The 17,910-nt window shown below is 51.9% G+C and overlaps 1 protein-coding gene and 1 long non-coding RNA gene across 8 annotated transcripts; one reads left to right on the top strand and one right to left on the bottom strand.

Moving 5' to 3' along the window:
* Positions 1 to 3,056: 3,056 nt before the first annotated feature.
* Positions 3,057 to 17,866, bottom strand: LOC123605281. Of its 5 annotated transcripts, none has more exons than XR_006715699.1 (5): positions 17,681 to 17,866; positions 9,996 to 10,111; positions 7,569 to 7,728; positions 3,986 to 4,089; positions 3,057 to 3,286 (listed from the first exon to the last, which is right to left on the bottom strand). It is a non-coding gene; the product is annotated as an uncharacterized LOC123605281 (long non-coding RNA). The 5 variants fall into 5 exon arrangements; XR_006715696.1 differs by lacking the exon at positions 17,681 to 17,866 and adding an exon at positions 17,098 to 17,218; XR_006715698.1 differs by lacking the exons at positions 3,986 to 4,089; positions 17,681 to 17,866 and adding an exon at positions 17,098 to 17,218.
* AP1M2 (adaptor related protein complex 1 subunit mu 2) lies at positions 7,608 to 16,558 on the top strand. Of its 3 annotated transcripts, none has more exons than XM_045491882.1 (12): positions 7,608 to 7,715; positions 8,867 to 9,023; positions 9,253 to 9,320; positions 10,766 to 10,896; positions 10,985 to 11,132; positions 11,235 to 11,361; positions 12,033 to 12,175; positions 12,257 to 12,328; positions 14,175 to 14,333; positions 15,124 to 15,249; positions 15,650 to 15,725; positions 16,151 to 16,558. In XM_045491882.1, exons 1-12 carry the CDS (start codon positions 7,674 to 7,676, stop codon positions 16,171 to 16,173), a joined length of 1,272 nt encoding a protein of 423 aa, XP_045347838.1. In that variant the 5' UTR covers positions 7,608 to 7,673; the 3' UTR covers positions 16,174 to 16,558. The 3 variants fall into 3 exon arrangements, with proteins under 3 accessions (XP_045347838.1, XP_045347837.1, XP_045347839.1); XM_045491881.1 differs by having other exon boundaries at positions 12,027 to 12,175; XM_045491883.1 differs by lacking the exons at positions 8,867 to 9,023; positions 9,253 to 9,320 and having other exon boundaries at positions 7,615 to 7,715; positions 12,027 to 12,175.
* Positions 17,867 to 17,910: the final 44 nt, after the last annotated feature.

The raw sequence follows: 17,910 nt of genomic DNA, 5'->3' as shown, positions 1-17,910 counted from the left end.
GAGGGAGGGAATACTATGCAGTGAACAAAAAGAATGACGCCGTCAAGGAAATGCAAATTAAAATTCAGAGATATGCCACCACACACCCACCAGAAGAGCTACAAGTAAGAAGGTGAAGGGTACCAAGTATTGCTTAAAGAGCTGGAGCAAATGAGACTCTCCTACACTGCTGGTGGGAATGCAGACTGACACAACCACTTGGGGGAAGGGTCTCTTGGGGCGCCGGGGTGGCTCAATTGACTAAACGTCTGACTCTTGATTTCGGCTCAGGTCCTCATCTCACCGGTTGGTGAGTTCCAGCCCTGTTGACCGGCTCTGCACTGACAGCATAGAGTCTGCTTGGGATTCTTTCTCTACTTTCTCTCTGACCCTCCCCTGTTCACCTTCTCTCCTCTCTCTCTCTCTTTCTGTCACCTCTCTGTCTCGAAAATAAATAAACAAAAATAAATAAATGTTATAAAAAAGAAAAAGTTTTTTTAGTTTCTTATAAAGTTTAACAGGTGCCTACCATATGGCCCAACCATTTTACTCGTAGGTGTTTATCACAGAAAAATAAAACCGTAAGATTAGGAAAGAGAGAAAGAAAGAAAGAAAGAAAGAAAGAAAGAAAGAAAGAAAGAAAGAAAAGAAAGAAAAGAAAAAAGAAAGAAAAGAAAGAAAGAAAAGAAAGAAAGAAAGAAAAGAAACAAAGAAGGAAGGAAAGAAAGAAAGAAAGAAAAGAAAGAAAGAAAGAAAGAAAGAAAGAAAAGAAAAAAGAAAGAAAAGAAAGAAAGAAAGAAAGAAAAGAAAGAAAGAAAGAAAAGAAAGAAATAAAGAAAAGAAAGAAAGAAAAAAAGAAAGAAAAGAAAGAAAGAAAGAAAAAGAAAAGAAAGAAAGAAAGAAAGAAAGAAAGAAGATACAAAGTCTTGTATACGAATGTTCACAGCAACTTTATACAGCTTTGTTCATAACGGCCAGAAATTGGTAGGAACCCAAATGTCCATAAATGGGTGAAGTCACACTTCAACAGCTGTGAATTCCACAGTTCAACACACTGTGGTCCCATCCATACCATAGAATAGTCCTCAGCAATCAAAAGGCATCAATTACCAGTAAGTTCAATAGCGTGGATGAGTATCAAAGAAAGTATTGTGTCAAGTGACAAAGACCAGGCACTTTTGAATGAAATTCTAAGACAGACATAGTTCATCAACCTATGGTAACTAAGCATGGGTTCAGTTGCCTTTGTGGGTGGTAGCACCTCTGAGGCAGCTTCCGGGGTGACAGGAACCAGGGCTGTGGTCACACAGGTGGGTTCAGTTTGTGGCAAGTATTTGACATCTGCCCCTTCCTAACACGTTTCGTTTTAAAAGTGGAAAAATTTTAAATACCCTAAGAAGGAAGGAGGTGGCCCTGCAGGTTATAACAAGAGTGAATGTTTATAGGGAGCTTAGTCAGCATCAGAAGAGGTATTAAATGCTTTATATTAAATCTTTACAAGCATTTTCCAGTGGGGGAAAGTGACACAAAGAGGCTAAGCCACTCATTAAGTGCTTTGTCTTAAATCCTTGCAACCATTTTCCAGTTGGAGAGAGGGGTTAAGTAATTTCTCCACAGTCACCCAGTTAGTGAATGTGGGGCTCTACAAGGATTTGAACTCATGGAGCCTGACTTCACCATTCACAGATAATCCATAACCCTGCCAGAGTAGCCCAGCTAGATTGCCAGGTCCTGTTGGTGAGTAGAAATCGTAAGTTGGGGGCACCTGAGTGGCTCAGTCAGTTGAGCGTCCGACTTCGGCTCAGGTCATGATCTTGCAGTTTGTGAGTTCAAGCCCCGCATCAGGCTCTGTGCTGATGGCTCAGAGCCTGGAGCCTGTTTCAGATTCTGTGTCTCCCTCTCTCTCTGACCCTCCCCCGTTCATACTCTGTCTCTCTCTGTCTCAAAAATAAATAAACGTTAAAAAAAAAATTAAAAAAAAAAAAAAGAAATCGTAAGTTGTATTTAGTTGGTAGTTGTGGATGGTATGGGGAATAGAGAGATATGACCACACACACACACACACACACACACACACACACACACACACACACCTGCCTGTACCTTAATAGAAAAAGATCTGAACGAATCAGTGGTTGTCAGAAAGACCAAGATGGGGGGTGGGCACAGGGGACCTTTTCCCAAACTACAATGTTCTCTCTTTCTTCCTCTTTCTTTAATAGGAGAACATATTCATGCATTTCTTGGGTGATTAAAATTTTGTTTTAAAAAAGACTGAATGTGGAGGAAAAAGGGACCCTGGTGCCCTGTTGGTAAAAAAAATAGATTTAGGGGGCACCTGGGTGTCTCAGTTGGTTGAGTGTCCGACTGGATTTCGGCTCACGTCATGATCTCAAGGTTGGTGAGACGGAGCCCCGTATCCGACTCTACAGTGACAGTGTAGACCCTGGTTTGGGATTCTCTCTCTCTCTCTCTCTCTCTCTCTGCCCCTCCCCTGCTGTCTCTCTCTCAAAACAAATAAATAAACATTAGAAAATTTTAAAAATAGATTTAAACAGGCCAGTCACAAATGGATAAATGCCGTATGATTCCATTTATTTGAGGTCCCCAAAGGAGTCAAATTCATGGAGAAAGAAAGGAGACGGTGGGCACCAGGGGCTAGGGAGGGGCCCAAGGGGCTGGGAGGTTAGGGTTTCATGGGACAGAGTCTCAGTTTTGCAAGGTGAAAGGAGTTTTGTTTTGTTTTGTTTTTTAATTTATTTTTGAGAGAGAGAGAGAGACAAAGCGTGAGTGGGGGAGGGGCAGAGAAAGAGACAGACAAACAGAACTGGAAGCAGGCTCCAGGCTCTGAGCTGTGAGCACAGAGCCTGACAAGGGCCTCTCATATGGCGAGGTCATGACCTGAATCAAGTCGGATGCACAACCGACTGAGCCCCAGGCGCCCCGCAAGGTGAAAGGAGTCTTGGAGATAAATGGTGAGGGTGGTTACATAATGGTGTGAATGTGCTTGATGTTCCTGGACTGTACATTTGAAATGGATAAAATGGTAGTTTATGCCATATGTATAAATACAGCGATGATAATAAAAGGGTTTTTTTTTTTTTTTTTTAAATAGATTTTTAAAAGCACGGTGCAACACAGCTGTGACAGGGAAGCATGGGACATTTGAGAGAGCCCGGAGAACAGACGTGACCTAGACATGGATTGGAAGGTCAGAGAGGACTCCTCGAAGAGGAGACCTTGCTGCTTGAGAAAGAGGCTGAGAAAGCACAAAGGGGCAGGCGTTGTATCCTGCGCGGGTAGGTGCCTGAGGAAAGAGAGAAAGAGAGAGAGGAACTGAAATTAAGGAAGTCAGTTTCGTCTGGGGTAGTGGGTTCAAGCAGTGGCTCGTGGGAGGGGTCAGCAGGGGTTGATCCTGACTGTACCAGGCCAGGCAACTCGAGGGCAATGGGAGCCATGGGGGATGTGAGAGTGAGGGAGTTTTGAGTTTCAGATGGATCCCTTTAGTAAAGTGTGGAGAAGGGATTGAAGGGGGAGCCTAGAGGCAGAGTCCCAGAGGGGAGGCTGGGGCAGGCTGTAGGCATCTCGGAGGAACTGGGACAAGGCCACAGCCCCTGGGGATAGGAGAGGTTGCAGCTGAGGCGGGGCGGCTGGGCACACAGAGCTGCTCTGTTCTCTGACCCCACAGAAGCTTTTGGGTTCATGAATTTTTCAGCCAAACAGGCCTTGAATTTCAGATTCCAGGGCTCTGGGCCCAGGCTTTTGGGTTCTATTTACTGCCTGAAAACATCTCAGGGACGCAGGAGAAGGGCTCTTGAGAGGTTCGGTGGTGATGGGCTGGGGCAAGGGCCCGACAGTGTCTGCAACCCCCCGGGCCACCTTCTGAGCAGGGGACAGGTAGGAGAGGGGCAGAGATCCCCCTCTTTTGAGCAAAGACATCATTAAACCTTGGGTTTTCCATTGCTGACTGGATGACTTTGTCCAAGTCAGCAGATGCTCTCCTCACCTCAGCTTTCCCATCTGTGGAATGGAATAGGCCTCCAGAACTCAAGGCATTGTTTCTAATTGTTGCTAGGAGGATTCCCACATAGAGGACATGGAGGGCAGGGCCTGGGTATAACGAGCACCACACAAGCGAGAGCTGTTGTTAGTAGTGGCGATACCTGTTTGTTTGTTTTAAGTTTATTTACTTATTTTGAGAGAGAGCGGGGGAGAGGCAGAGAGAGAGAGAGAGAGAGAGAGAGAGAGAGAATCCCAAGCAGGCTCCTAGAGGTCAGCACAGAGCGCAATGCGGGGCTTGAACTCACGAACCGTGAGATCATGACTGGAGCCAGGATCAAGAGTCGAACACTCAACTGACTGAGCCACACAGGCGCCCCATTTAGTAGCAATACTTGTATCTGGCAATATGGCGGAGCCGTTGGGAGTGGGTTGGGATTGGGCTCTTGAATGCCAGGACTCAAGTTCAAATTCTGGTTCAGCTGCTTCACAGCTGTGTGACGTTGGGCAAGTGGCTTCACCTCTCTGTGCCTCTGCTTCTTCCAATGTGAGAAGACAGGAAATGTCTTCCCCTTCAGGTCCTGAATTTTCAGGAAAACCAAAGATGGGAAGGCCAAAGTCAAACAGTGAAAAAAGAACGAACTTGAAAAAATAATTGAGGAAGACACAAAGAAGTGTCAGGAGTGGGGCATGGGTGGCTCAGTCGGTTCAATGTCTGACTCTTAGTTTTGGCTCACATCGTGATCTTGTGTTTGTGGGTTCGAGCCCCACATCAGGCTCTGCACTGACAGCACGCAGCCTGCTTGGGATTCCCTCGCTCTCCTTCTCTCTCTGCCCCTCTCCTGCTCGCTCTCTCTTGCAAAATAAATAAACTTAAAAAAAGCGTTAGGAGTGTTCAATGAACGTGCACGTCAGCTCTCGGTGTTGTGATATTATCCACGTTAGACACCAGCAGAGAGGGGAGTGGTGGTTCTCATATCTGCTGCTCTCACCGCCCTGCCTCAAGTCCCCTTATGGGGACGCCCACCCCACCCCACCCCCAGCAGCTGTTAAAGGTGTGGGGCTGGGTTTGCAGAAGGATGAAGCCTGGGAGAGCTGAGTGCCCTCTCCCCTCCACCAGGCCCTTCGGGACCCTCCCCACCCCTCCCAGCAGGATCAGTTCCAGCCAGGCTGAAAGTGAGTTTTCCCTTTCCTGCCCCAGCTCGTCCCGCTAGGAGGGCAGACAGTATGGGGTCCACAACAGTTAATGAGCAGGCATCGAGGTATGCCCGGCAGGCCAGTGAGCGAAGCCTGAAGAGGTGGCACCAAGACTCTTACGCCCATTTAGCAGAAGGAGAGACTGAGGCCCAAGAGGGACCATCCCCACTACACAGTAAATAATAGTAATAATAAGAATAATAATAACAACAGCAACAATAATAGCACCAATAATAGCTAATACTAATAATTTACTGGGGGCTGGCTCCGTCCCAGGCCTGCTCCAAGAGTCCCATTGGGGGTGATAACCCATGCCTGTGCACAATAGCCTAATGAGGAGAGTGTAGTTAACTCTATCTCACAGATGTGCAGACAGGAATCCAGGGAGGGGAGGGCAGGTGCCCAAGGCCACCCAGCTGGCTGGTGGCAGGGCCAGGACTTGAGCTCAAGCAGCTCGTTCCAGTTGCCTTGCCGGGCTCTGCATGAGGACTCTTTCTGCTGGCTTATTCCTACTCATAAGGTCATGGTAGGGAATTTCCAAATGTCAGTCCCTTCCCTGATCTGTCTCACAGCCCGGCATTCCTTCTCTAACAGCCCCCAACCCCGCCACCACTCTACTGGCCTTCAGGGGTCCTGTCATGAGCAGAGATCGTCTTATGTTATGTGCCTCTCACCCTCCCTTCAAGAGAGCAGTGGAGTGGCTTTGTCCATTTGCCACCTATAGTGCCACGGAGGCTACCCAATAAATATTTACTCACTCCACGAATCATCATCAACAGCATCAGCATCATCACCATAACAAAAGCGGCTTCTGTATGTTCAGTCCAGCACCTAGTAGGTGCTCAATAAATGTTCGTTGAGTGAATAATTTTCTAATATAATCACAATAATACTGATCATTTACCTTGTCTACATTATTTTTTCCAAAAAATGTTTATTTATATATTTTGAGAGATAGAGAGAGTGCGGGAGGGACAGAAAGAGAGAGAGAGGGAGAGAGTGAATCCCAAGTAGGCTGCACTCTGTTAGTGCAGATCCTGATGTGGGGCTTGAACTCATGAACTGTGAGATCATGACTTGGGCAGAAATCAAGAGTCGGAGGCTGAACCGACTGAGCCACCCAGGCACCCCTATCTTTTCAACATTCTATCAACATCTTTCTAAAAAAATTAAAAAAAATTGTTTTTAATGTTTATTTATTATTGAGAGACAGAGAGAGACAGAGCATGAGCATGGGACGGGCAGAGAGAGGGGGAGACACAGGATCTGAGGCAGGGTCCAGGCTCTGTGCACGGAGCCTGAGGTGGGATTCAAACCCACAAACCATGAGATCATGACCTGAGCCAAAGTCGGATGCCCAACCAACTGAGCCACCCAGGTGCCCCTCTAAAAAACTTTTTAAGTTTATTTATTGAGAGAGAGAGAGAGAAAGATTGAGAATGGGGTAGGGACAGAGAGAGAAAGAGAGAGAGAGAATCCCAAGCAGGCTCTGCAGTGTCAATGCAGAGCTTTACTCAGGGCTCAAACCCATGAACAGCGAGATGACGACCTGAGCCAAAGTCAAGAGTCAGACGCTTAACCAGCTAAGCCACCCAGGCACCCCTCTATCAACATCTTCGTGTCACACAGTAGGAGCTTATGAATATTTTTGGTATCAGCAAGACTAACTTTAAGAGTAATAATAAAGGCAGCTACATTTCTTCCGCTCACAGTGCTACCCATAGTTCCTCAGTGAAGGAATTTACTAGCCGGTAAATATTTGAGCGAAAGAATAAATTAATTAGTCAATAGTTATTGTACGAATGAATGAATGATCTGGACAAATAATATTGAGTACCCAGTATGGGGCACTGGGGACACAGAGACCAACAGGACAAAACCTCTGCCCTAATGGGGCTGATATGCATGGGGTGATAACAAGATGGGGGAGAAACAAGATGAATGAATGGATGGGTGGATGGGTGGGTGGATGAGGATGAATGTGTGGGTTGAGTGGAGGGATGTGTGAGTAGGTGGATGGATGGAGATGGATGGATGGGTGGATGGGTGGGGGGGGGGTGGATGGATGGGTGGGTGGGTGAATCTCTGGGTGAGTGGAGGGATGGGTGAGTAGGTGGGTGGACGGATGGGTGGGTGGGTGGATGGACGGATGGGTGGATGAATGAGTAGGGGGGGTAGATGGATAGGTGAGTGGGTGGCTGGCCGGCTGGCTTGCTGGCTGGGTGGACGAATGGATGGATGGTTGGTCTGGAGACTCCTCCCATCAGCACTCCTGGGTGCAGAGGGAAAGTGAGGCGGGGCAGCGCTCCCCTCCAAAGCTCCGCCCTGCAGCAGTCTTCGCGTCGGCCAACCGCGCCGCTCACCTGGAGGCCTCCCCTTTAAGACGCACTCACCTGGGCGCTCACCTGCGCGCCGGCGCTTCCGCAGGAAGAAGGAAGCGGCGCCGCCGTCGCCTCCCGGCGCTCCCTCCCCGCCTCCCAGGTCCGCCGGCCGCCACAATGTCCGCCTCGGCTGTCTTCATCCTCGACGTCAAGGGCAAGGTAGGGCCGGGAGCTGGGGATACGGGGGAAGGACAGGTGAGGCTGCGCTCCCCTGGAGCCAGGGACGGCCCCTCCTCGCAGGCCGGGAGGCTCCAGAAAGCTCCGGGAGAGCGGGTACACCCCTCCCCCAATCCCTGGAAGTCGCGGGTCGAATCCCACCTCCACTGTTTCCCAACCAGGTGCCGGGGCTAGGGGCTTTGCCTCTCCGAGCCTCAGTCTCCCTACCCGTAAAAATGGGAATAACAGGTCCCCACCCAATAGGAATTAATATAACCCGATGAATGTAAACTACTTAGCACAGTAGCCCTGCTCCAAACATTAGGCGTTCAGTCGATTGAAGTTATTTCTGTCGCCTTCATCATCCACATTATTAATATTTGGGGAAGATGGCAGGGGCAGGAGACCCTCATTCCCTTTTGGGGCTCTCCCTTTCTGGAGCCCCCTCTCATTCGTCTTGTCGTTTAATATCAACAAAAACGGTGGTGGTGAAGCCTAGGGTGTTTGAGGACCAGCCCCGTGCCATCCTGGTTCTAAACACTGGACTAAACCACCTTAGGAAGTAGGTACTATTATTATTGACTGCTTATTTCCTGCCAGACAGAGGTATATGAGCTAACGGGAGCTATATAATCTATCTTTCTTCTTATAAGCTTTCTTTTTTCCTTCCTGCCTTCCTGCCTTCCTTCCTTCCCGCCCTTCCCTTCCTCCTTCCCCCTTCCCTCCTGTCATCCCTACCTCACCAATTTGGTGCCTCTGAAGCCCTGGGCAAGAGCGGGAATTCTGGATCCAGGGTGTCTTGGTTCAATTCCCAGTCTCCCCAGCTGTTACACACCTGGTTCGCACCTCAGTTTCCCCATCCTTCAAATGAAGAGGGTGATGGCACACCCCCCGCAGATTGTAGTGAGAACAAAATCAGTTAGCAAACATCCAGTCTTTAGTAGGACACGGCCTGGTCCTCCTGGAGGACTCCAGACATGTTCGCTGTTGGTATCGTGCACCCATTTTACAGAAGAGGAAACTGAGGCACAGAGTAGCAGAGTCTTGCCCCTGCCCTTCACTCGGGAATTAGGGTCAGAACCAAACACTCTGATGCCCCCGGATGAAGGGTCCCAGATCCCAGCAGTGACCGGGCCTTCTCTGCTCACGCTTAGCCCCTGATCAGCCGCAACTACAAGGGCGATGTGGCCATGAGTGAGATTGAGAACTTCATGCCTCTGCTTATGCAGCGGGAGGAGGAGGGCGCCTTGGCCCCACTGCTGAGCCATGGCCGGGTCCACTTTTTGTGGATCAAACACAGCAACCTCTATTGTATCCAGACTCTGGCTGGGTCCCTGGAGGCCTGGGGTGTTGGCAGCTCAGGTCCAGAGAGGGTGGACTGAGGACAGAAGTTGCACAGCACATCAGTGGTTCAGGTTGGGGGCAGGGGGTGGGTGGACAGAGGTGAGATGAGGGTGGGAGGACAGGGTGAGGTTTTAGGGTCCGTGCTCCATTTGAGACCTCCAAAATGGCACCTTTTCCTTAACCTTGCTGCCCATAGTGGTAGCCACCACGCTGAAGAACGCCAACGCCTCCCTCGTGTACTCCTTCCTCTACAAGACGGTGGAGGTAAGTTCTGGCTTCCCATCGGCCGGCTGGTCTGTCTGTCTACCTGTCTCGCCCTTGTCTTTCAGGATCCATCTTTCCTAGGAAGCTTTCCCTGACCTCGCCCCATGGAAGCCCCATCTATCTCTGTGTTCTCATTAGCTGCTGTGGGATCATCTCTCCCTATAGGGCGAGGACCAAAGAGGTCCCAAGAGGGTATACTACTCAAATCTGAGCCAGAGAAAACCAGGTTCCAATCCCAGTGTCCCCTTTTCTTAAAAAAATTTTTTGTTAATGTTTATTCATTTTTGAGACAGACAGAGACAGAGCATGAATGGGGGAGGGGCAGAGGGAGGGAGACACCGAATCTGAAGCAGGCTCCAGGCTCTGAGCTGTCAGCATAGCCCCAGATGTGGGGCTTGAACCCATGAACTGGGAGATCACGCCCTGAGCCGAACTTGGAAGCTCAACCAACTGAGCCACCCAGGCACCCCTATGCCATTTTCAATGACTGAGAAGGTGCTTGGTAAATACTTTCCAACCAACAAGAAATATGTATTGACTTGCCTCCTGCCAGGCAGAGAGGGGAGCAGCTCTGCGTAAGAGAGGCACAGTCCCTGCCTGTCCTGAGGAGTTAAAGGACATGAAGGTGATTCAACAGGACATTAGGAGAACCAGTGACGAGGGTGCTAGACTCACCTTGATACTCAAGGGGGCAGGAGGGATGGTGGTGGCTTCACTGAGGAGGTGATATTGGAGCTGAGGCCTGAATGGCAAGAATGTCCCAGGCAGAGGGGACAGCATATGTGAAGGCTCTGAGGTGAGAACAGAAAGAAGGCCAATGGGGCTGGAACAGAGTGAGACACGGAGGGTTTTTCAAATGTCAGATGACTGACAGGCTCTCTGCTGAGGTCACGCCTCCTAATCCCCAGAGGCTCTGGACTTGGGGTCCCCAAACCCCTAAAGCCCTGTGGATAGAATTCAGGGAATCCACGAGCTTAGCTGTATTTCTATATAATGGGTTTCCCTTGTCATCTTGTATATTTTATGTATTGGAAACCTTACTCCATAAACAGCACCAGATACACAGCATTTCATGGTACACACACACACACACACACACACACACACACACACACACAATAGTTCTGAGCCCTTCCAATCCCTCCTCCAGGAAGGCTTCCTGGACCTCCATGCCTCAGGGTTCCTACTTTGTGGTTTCCTCATTTTTTGCACTCAGCACGTTGTATCGTGTTGGTTCTGTTACCAGTCCATTTCCCTCGCTAGACTGTTCCACGGAGGCACGGACATTGTTGACTCCGTTCACCATTAATGTTCCAGCACTGATATATGGTAGACACCCAACAGCTGCTTGTTGAATTGATGGCTGGATGAGTGGGGCCGCAGCCCACGGCCCCAGCTACACCACAGCCACGCCTCTGTTGGTGTCTGTTTCCCCACACCCCCAGGTATTCTCTGAATACTTCAAGGAGCTGGAGGAGGAGAGCATCCGAGACAACTTCGTCATCGTCTACGAGCTGCTGGACGAGCTCATGGACTTCGGCTTCCCACAGACCACCGACAGCAAGATCCTGCAGGAGTGAGTGGGCCACTAATGGAAGGAAGTCGGGGAGGGTCAGGGAAGTGTCCCTGGATCCAGCTGCTTGTCGCCCCTGCCTTCCTGACAGGTACATCACACAGCAGGGCAACAAGCTGGAGACCGGCAAATCTCGAGTGCCACCCACTGTCACCAATGCTGTGTCCTGGCGCTCTGAGGGCATCAAGTACAAGAAGAACGAGGTGTTCATTGATGTCATAGAGTCTGTCAACCTGCTGGTGAGCCCCCTACACCTCTACCCCTCTCCTTCCATGGCCTGGGGGCAGGAGAGGAGGCTCTATGCCCGTTGACACCCCGTCCTGTGTCATGTGCACCCTCAGGTCAATGCCAATGGCAGCGTCCTGCTGAGCGAGATCGTGGGCACCATCAAGCTCAAGGTGTTTCTGTCGGGAATGCCAGAGCTGCGGCTTGGCCTCAACGACCGTGTGCTCTTTGAGCTCACTGGCCGTAAGCATCTGGAGGGGGGCGCGCGAGGGAGCTGACCCTGCCCCATCTGGGGACCCAGAGAATCGCAACCGGCCCTGAAATAAGCACTCGCGTGCCCTCTGCTGGTCACAGCCGGTGCTGCGGCTGCCGGTTCACTGGTGCCAAAAGTGGATACTGCCTGGCACAAATACAATGGAGAAAAAGACCAATCCCTGCCCTTGGCGCTGACATTTCAGTGGGAGTAGGAGACAGAAGAACATCATATTGAAAAACCTGATAGCAGGGCGCCTGGGTGGCTCAGTTGGTTGAGTGTCCGACTCTTGGTTTTGGCTCAGGTCATGATCTCACGGTACGTGAGTTCAAGCCCCGCATCGGGCTCCACGTTGACAGTGTTTAGCCTGCTGGGGATTCTCTCTCCCTCTCTCTGCCCCTCCCCTTCTCTCTCTCTCTCTCTCAAAATAAACTTAAAAAAAAAAAAAAAACCTGACAGCAAGAGCCAGATTCCCTGGGTTCAGATCCTAGCTCTGTCCCTGGCCAGCTCGGTGACCCTGGGCAAATTCCTTGTCCTCTCTGGGCCTCAGTTTCCTTATCTCTAAAACAGAAGTAATGGTAAGTGGTAGGCAGGGAAGATAGGGCTAAAGACCCTGTCCCAGACCCCCAGGGTCACCTGCCTGCTTGGCTCCGAGTTTCAGGAAGCAAGAACAAGTCTGTGGAACTGGAAGACGTCAAATTCCACCAGTGTGTGCGGCTGTCTCGCTTTGACAATGACCGCACTATCTCCTTCATCCCACCCGATGGTGACTTTGAGCTCATGTCCTACCGCCTCAGCACCCAGGTGAAGCAGGGGAGAGGCCCCCTGGAGGGGGTGAGAGGTGACCCCAGAACCTCCATCAGCTCCCTCTTCTGCCGCCTGTAGGTCAAGCCGTTGATCTGGATTGAGTCCGTCATTGAGAAGTTCTCCCACAGCCGTGTGGAGATCATGGTCAAGGTAGGCCCAGGGGAACAATTACTTACTTACTTACGGTGTTTGATCTGCCCCTCCCCACAATCTCCACCCTAACCTTCTCTCTCACCCTCCCTGGCTCCTCACTCCCCTCCGGCCACACGGGTCTCCCGGCTGGTTCTCAGACATGTCAGGCACAGTTCCCTGTGGGGGTTTTGCCCTGGCTGTTCCTCCTACTTGGGCTGCTGTTCCAGCAGCCGGGCCCACGGTTTCGGCTCCCCACCCTCTCACCTCCTCTGGCCTCTGCTCTACTGACCTGCGTCAGTACTGCATCTCCTCCTGTGTGGATTTCTTTTCCCCAGTAAGAACATAGTAAGTTCCCAATAACGTCTAAATGACGCACAAATCTCAACTATTCACATTGTGGTTTTAACTGAGCCTCTACTTTGTAAGGGAACTAAGGGACAAGAGGGAAGAAATAAAAGATATGCTGCCCTCAGGGAGCTTGCTACCTGGGGGACACAAACAAACCATCAGCAAATACGGTCAGAATAGATCCCTCATCTGCCCACTTTGCACTCCCTCTACCACATCTACCCTGGTCTCCCAGCTCCTGCCCTCGCCCCCTCACTGTTCCTCTAAAGGACACCCGTGAGCACTTGAGTCTGGCTGCGTGTCTCTCTTCTGCCCAGAACCTTCTATGGCTCCCACTTCACTGAGAGGAAAAGCCAAAGTCCTGGCAGTCCACTAGACCCTACGACCATCTGCTGTCACCTTGGTGTCCTTCCACGGTCTCCCTCTCTCACTCCATTCCAGCTATATCGGCTTCCTCTTTGTTCACACCAAGCAAGGTCCTACCTCAGGGCCTTTACACTGGTTGTTCCCTTTCCTTGGATCACACCCCCTCCCCGCCCCAGATGTCCACGTGGCTCCTTCCCTGATCTCCCTCAATTTTTTGCTAAATGTCACCTCTTCAGAGGCCTTTCCTGATTTCCTTATTTAAAATTTCAACTCCTTGGGACACCTGGCTGCCTCAGTTGGTGGAGAATATGACTCTCGATCTCAGGGTTGTGGGTTCTAACTCCTTCTTGGGTGTAGAGATTACTTAAAAATAAAATCTGTGGGGCACCTGGGTGGCTCAGTTAAGTGTCTGATTCTTGATGTCGGCTCAGGTCATGACCTCACAGATCGTGAGATGGGGCCCCGCGTCAGGCTCTGTGCTGACAGTGCTGAGCCTGCTTGGGCTTCTCTCTCTCTCTCTCTCTCTCTGCCCCTCCTCAGCTTGCGGGTGAGCTCCCAGGTGTCCATGCACACAGATGCTCTGTCTCTCTCAAATAAATTTAAAAAGAAAATTTTTTTTTTAATAAAAATAAATAGGAGCGCCTGGGTGGCTCAGTCGGTTAAGCATCTGACCGGCTCAGGTCATGATCTCGCGGTTCGTGAGTTCGAGCCCGGCGTCAGGCTCTGTGCTGACGGCTCAGAGCCTGGAGCCTGCTTCGGATTCTGTGTCTCCCTCTTTCTCTCTCAAAAATAAATAAACATTAAACAATTTAAAAAAAAAATGCTAGCTATCAAATGAAAACTCCTGTGTGATGGGCTAAGGGGCATCATTTTAGACCAGCGAAAGATCTAAATGGAAGGCACCAAGAACGGGGTTTCTGGAGTCTCGTGTGGGTGTGAATCCCGGCTCTGCCACTTGTTGGCTGTGTGTCTGCGGGCAACTGCCGCAGCTTCCCCGCGTCTCCGTTTCCTCGCCTGTGAAATGGGCAGGATGGTCGTACCCACCTCGGGGTTGGGGAGGCTCTCTGTGAGGTACTGTGGGGAAAGGGCTTGGTGAACATTGGCAGAATGCAGGAGTGAGTTCTTCACGCCCCGCCCTCCCCCCTGACAGGCCAAGGGGCAGTTTAAGAAGCAGTCGGTGGCCAACGGCGTGGAGATATCCGTGCCCGTGCCCAGTGATGCCGACTCCCCGCGCTTCAAGACCAGTGTAGGCAGTGCCAAGTACGTGCCCGAAAAGAATGTCGTTATTTGGAGTATTAAGTCCTTCCCGGTGAGTACTGGGTACTGAGTACGGGGTGGGGCCTGAGGCGCCTGCCCCTGCTGCTCGCGAGAGGCGGAGAATAAACTGGAGACCCATGTATGCATGCACATGGTTATCCTTTAGGGGTAATAAAGCCGGAAACCAGGCCGGCAGGTCCCTGCCTCCCAGGTCTTGAGGACACCAGCCCTGGGTTCAAGTTCTCCACCCTTGCCTCCCTGAGCTAGACAGCCTTTGGAAACCCACTTCCCTCCACGGAACCTCTGTTTGCTCATCTGTGAAATAGACAGGATCACGATACCCCATCCTGGGGCTGCCGGAGGATTCATCAGTCCCTGGGGATCTGGTGGGGTGGGGGGGGGGTGGCGAGGGCTCATCAGGGGACTGGAAAATGGGAGATGGTCATGAGAAGCACTCTGACCAGGCTGTGTCATTAGAAACTTCAGCTGTGAGGGGCACCTGGCCGGCTAAGTCGGTTAAGCGTCCAACTCTTGATTTCAGCTCGGGGCATGATCTCACGGTCTGTGGGTTCAAGCTCTGAGTTGACCTTGGAGCCTGATTGGGATTCTCTGTCTCCCCCTGCCCCTCCCCTGTTCGTGCGTGCTCTCTCTCTCCTCCCCCCGCCAAAATAAATAAACATTAAAAAAACAAACAAAAACCTTCAGCTGTGAATCTTGGCCAGGAGCTTTTACTGTCTTGTCAGAAATGGACCGAGAGCAGAGCCTGCTTGGGGGCCACTGTGAGGATAGTGTGGGGCGTGTAGAGGCCTCTTGGTGTATCTGACGCCCCCATGTGCCCTCAGGGGGGCAAGGAGTACCTGATGCGCGCCCACTTTGGCCTCCCCAGCGTGGAGAAGGAGGAGGTGGAGGGCCGGCCCCCTATTGGGGTCAAGTTTGAGATCCCCTACTTCACTGTCTCCGGGATCCAGGTGAGTGTAGTGGGTTCCCCATTCTCCTACCCCTTGGCTCCTTCCCTAGCCGGTATCACCTCACCTCTGCAGCCGGTCTGTGCCATCTCGTTCCCCACTAGTATGTTCACTGTGTCTTCACCCACCCGCAGACCATACACCGTTCCCTTGGCCTGTGTCGCCTCATCCTCCCAAAACCACATTGTGTCTATTCCCTTACACCGTGCTCTTTCCCACTCTCCTGTGCCGCCTCCCTCTTCCCCTACTCCCACTGCATGTGCCAAACTTTTGACGCGAGCCATGTCCCCTCGTTACTCCCCAACCGTGCCAGTATAATCCCCCGAGTTGTGTTCCACACGGTACCCTCACCACAGCCAGCCTGTCCCCACCACCTGGGCCACCTCTTTCTATTCCGTTTCAGGTCCGATACATGAAGATCATTGAGAAAAGCGGTTACCAGGCCCTGCCATGGGTTCGCTACATCACCCAGAGTGGCGGTAAGGCAGCCGGGCTCCCTGGGACGCTGGGGTCAAGGAGATCAAAAGGATGGTCTCGGGGCTTTGACCACGCTTTGGCTTGGAGGGCACCAAAATTCAACAGGCCTGGCCCCAGGCCTATCCTGTCTTTATCCCTGTGCCACCCTGGGCCTCAGTTTGGCCCATCTTTAAAATGGGGGCAGCTGCAGTTCTAGGGTACTGATCAGGTTTGGGCAAGGGAGTGAACGCATAGTACCCCCATCTGCACCTGGAAACAAGCTTGTTGCTATGGTTACTATCCCTGTGTTACAACCCCATTCTTGTCCTTGTTACATATCCATGGGTTGATCATGAGCACTGGGGTGTGGGATAGGTTGGGGGGAGGGCTTTCTGTCTGTTTCCTTTCCCCAATTCTGAGATGGTCTCTGCTCATTGTTTCCCTGCAGATTATCAACTTCGTACCAGCTAGGAGAGAGAAGAGGTGGGGCCTAGACATGGGGCCTTCCCTCTCCCCAGGCTGGGACTGTAGACTTCCTGGGAGGAAGATGGGGGATGTGTGTGAGGGAAGGCCCCTGACTTAGCCGTTTCTTGCTCCCAGCACCCGGCATCCTCCCTGCCTTTCTCTCTACCCACAGGCTAGGAGGAACAGTCTCCCCACCTCCCTCTGCCTCCGGGCTCCCCACTCCTCCAATTTTATATGAAGAATAGAGGAGGGTCTTGAAGCCCCCCTCATGAGTGCCTTCTTGCAGTGACCTGCCTTAGGGGTGTCGGGGCCCCTCCTTCACAGCTGCTGAGCCCAGAGGCCACCCTGGCCCACCCTGAGTTTTAGGATGGTATTAAAAAGAATGAATCTGGCTGCTGTGTATATTACTGACTGGGGACTGGGAATGCCAGGGACACCCCCGCCCCCGAAGTGCCGGGATGGGGATGGGCAACACACATCCACTCCCTAGCCCCCGTCGTGGCATCTGCCCAACTCTCTCCTTGGGCCCAGGCTCCAACCCGGCTCCCACACCACCGTCAGTTCCTCTTGCGGCCGCCAGAGGGCGCCTGTTAACTTCTAACTCAGCTCGGGGGTCTCAGAACCTTCCCACAAGCTTCCTGTGTTAAAAGTCAAGCGCTCGCCGCAGTACCCGAGCCTGATCTGCGCTACCCCTCCTCCTCACTTAGCTGCCTTCACCTTCTCCCACTCTCCTCCTCTAGACCTCACGCTTCCTGTGCACAAGTGCGCTCCCACCTGGGCCTTTGTGGCTCTAATGCCCTTCACCTGGCATGCTTTTCCCCAGACAGTCACATGGCTCCTTCCCTTTCAGGTCGCACACGTCACCTCAGGGAGGCCCTCCCTGACCTCTCTATTTCAACGGCTTTCTTTTCCCAAGAGACTATAACTTACCCGTTTTATCACCTCCACAGAGTTTACCATTCTGAAAAGATTTAATTCCTGTCTTCTCCCAGCCTAAATGGTGGGGGTCCCGCAGGAGGAACCACCTGGCTGGCCCGCTCTCCAGTTGGGCGCTTAGTACACAGAGGGTGCTCAGTAAATGTTTCAACGCAAGCATTTGCAAGAGTCGCCTCCGACCTCAGCTCTCTCGCCTCCCTGGCTCGCCCACGTGGCGGCCGCGGCTGCAGCGTGAATTTGCCTTCGCCCCGGCCCTTGCTGTGCCGGGTTTGGCTCACTCTGAGCCAGAACGTGAGTCCTTCTCACCCACCCCATTTCCCCGTTTTATTTTCTTGGAGGTGCTTAACGCTCTTTAAAATTATGTAGTTGCCAGAATGTACGCTCCCCAGCGCCGAAAACTGTACCGGCACACACTGGGTGAGTGAATGAAATAAAACACTCTGAACATAGTAAGGGCTAATAAATGCTTATCGCGTGACTGAACGGTGGAACCCCGAACTGGGCTGCCCCAGCCTTGCCTCCCTTCCTCCCAGAGGTGCCGAGGTCCCGAAGCAACCCGCGCTACCCTGCCCCTGACCTTTCTCCCGCGGGTCAGTTAAACCGGCTTGTCTTTCCCGCCCGCCTGGCGAGTTTGAAAACCGAAAACCCCGCCATTGCCGGCGGTCCACCGGTCGCCGAGGCTCAGCCAATCAGGATAGGCACCGCCCAGGCCGGAGCGAAAATCTCCCCCCGGCGACGCGTTGCCATTGGTTGCCCTGGCCGCATGGGCGGGGCGCTGCCGGGTCGCGCGCCGGGCAACGCGGCTGG

Source organism: Leopardus geoffroyi, chromosome A2 (genome assembly GCF_018350155.1).
Source record: "Leopardus geoffroyi isolate Oge1 chromosome A2, O.geoffroyi_Oge1_pat1.0, whole genome shotgun sequence".
NCBI lineage: Eukaryota > Metazoa > Chordata > Mammalia > Carnivora > Felidae > Leopardus > Leopardus geoffroyi.
Note: the sequence above shows the minus strand (reverse complement) of the source record. Positions and strands in the feature narration are given on the sequence as shown.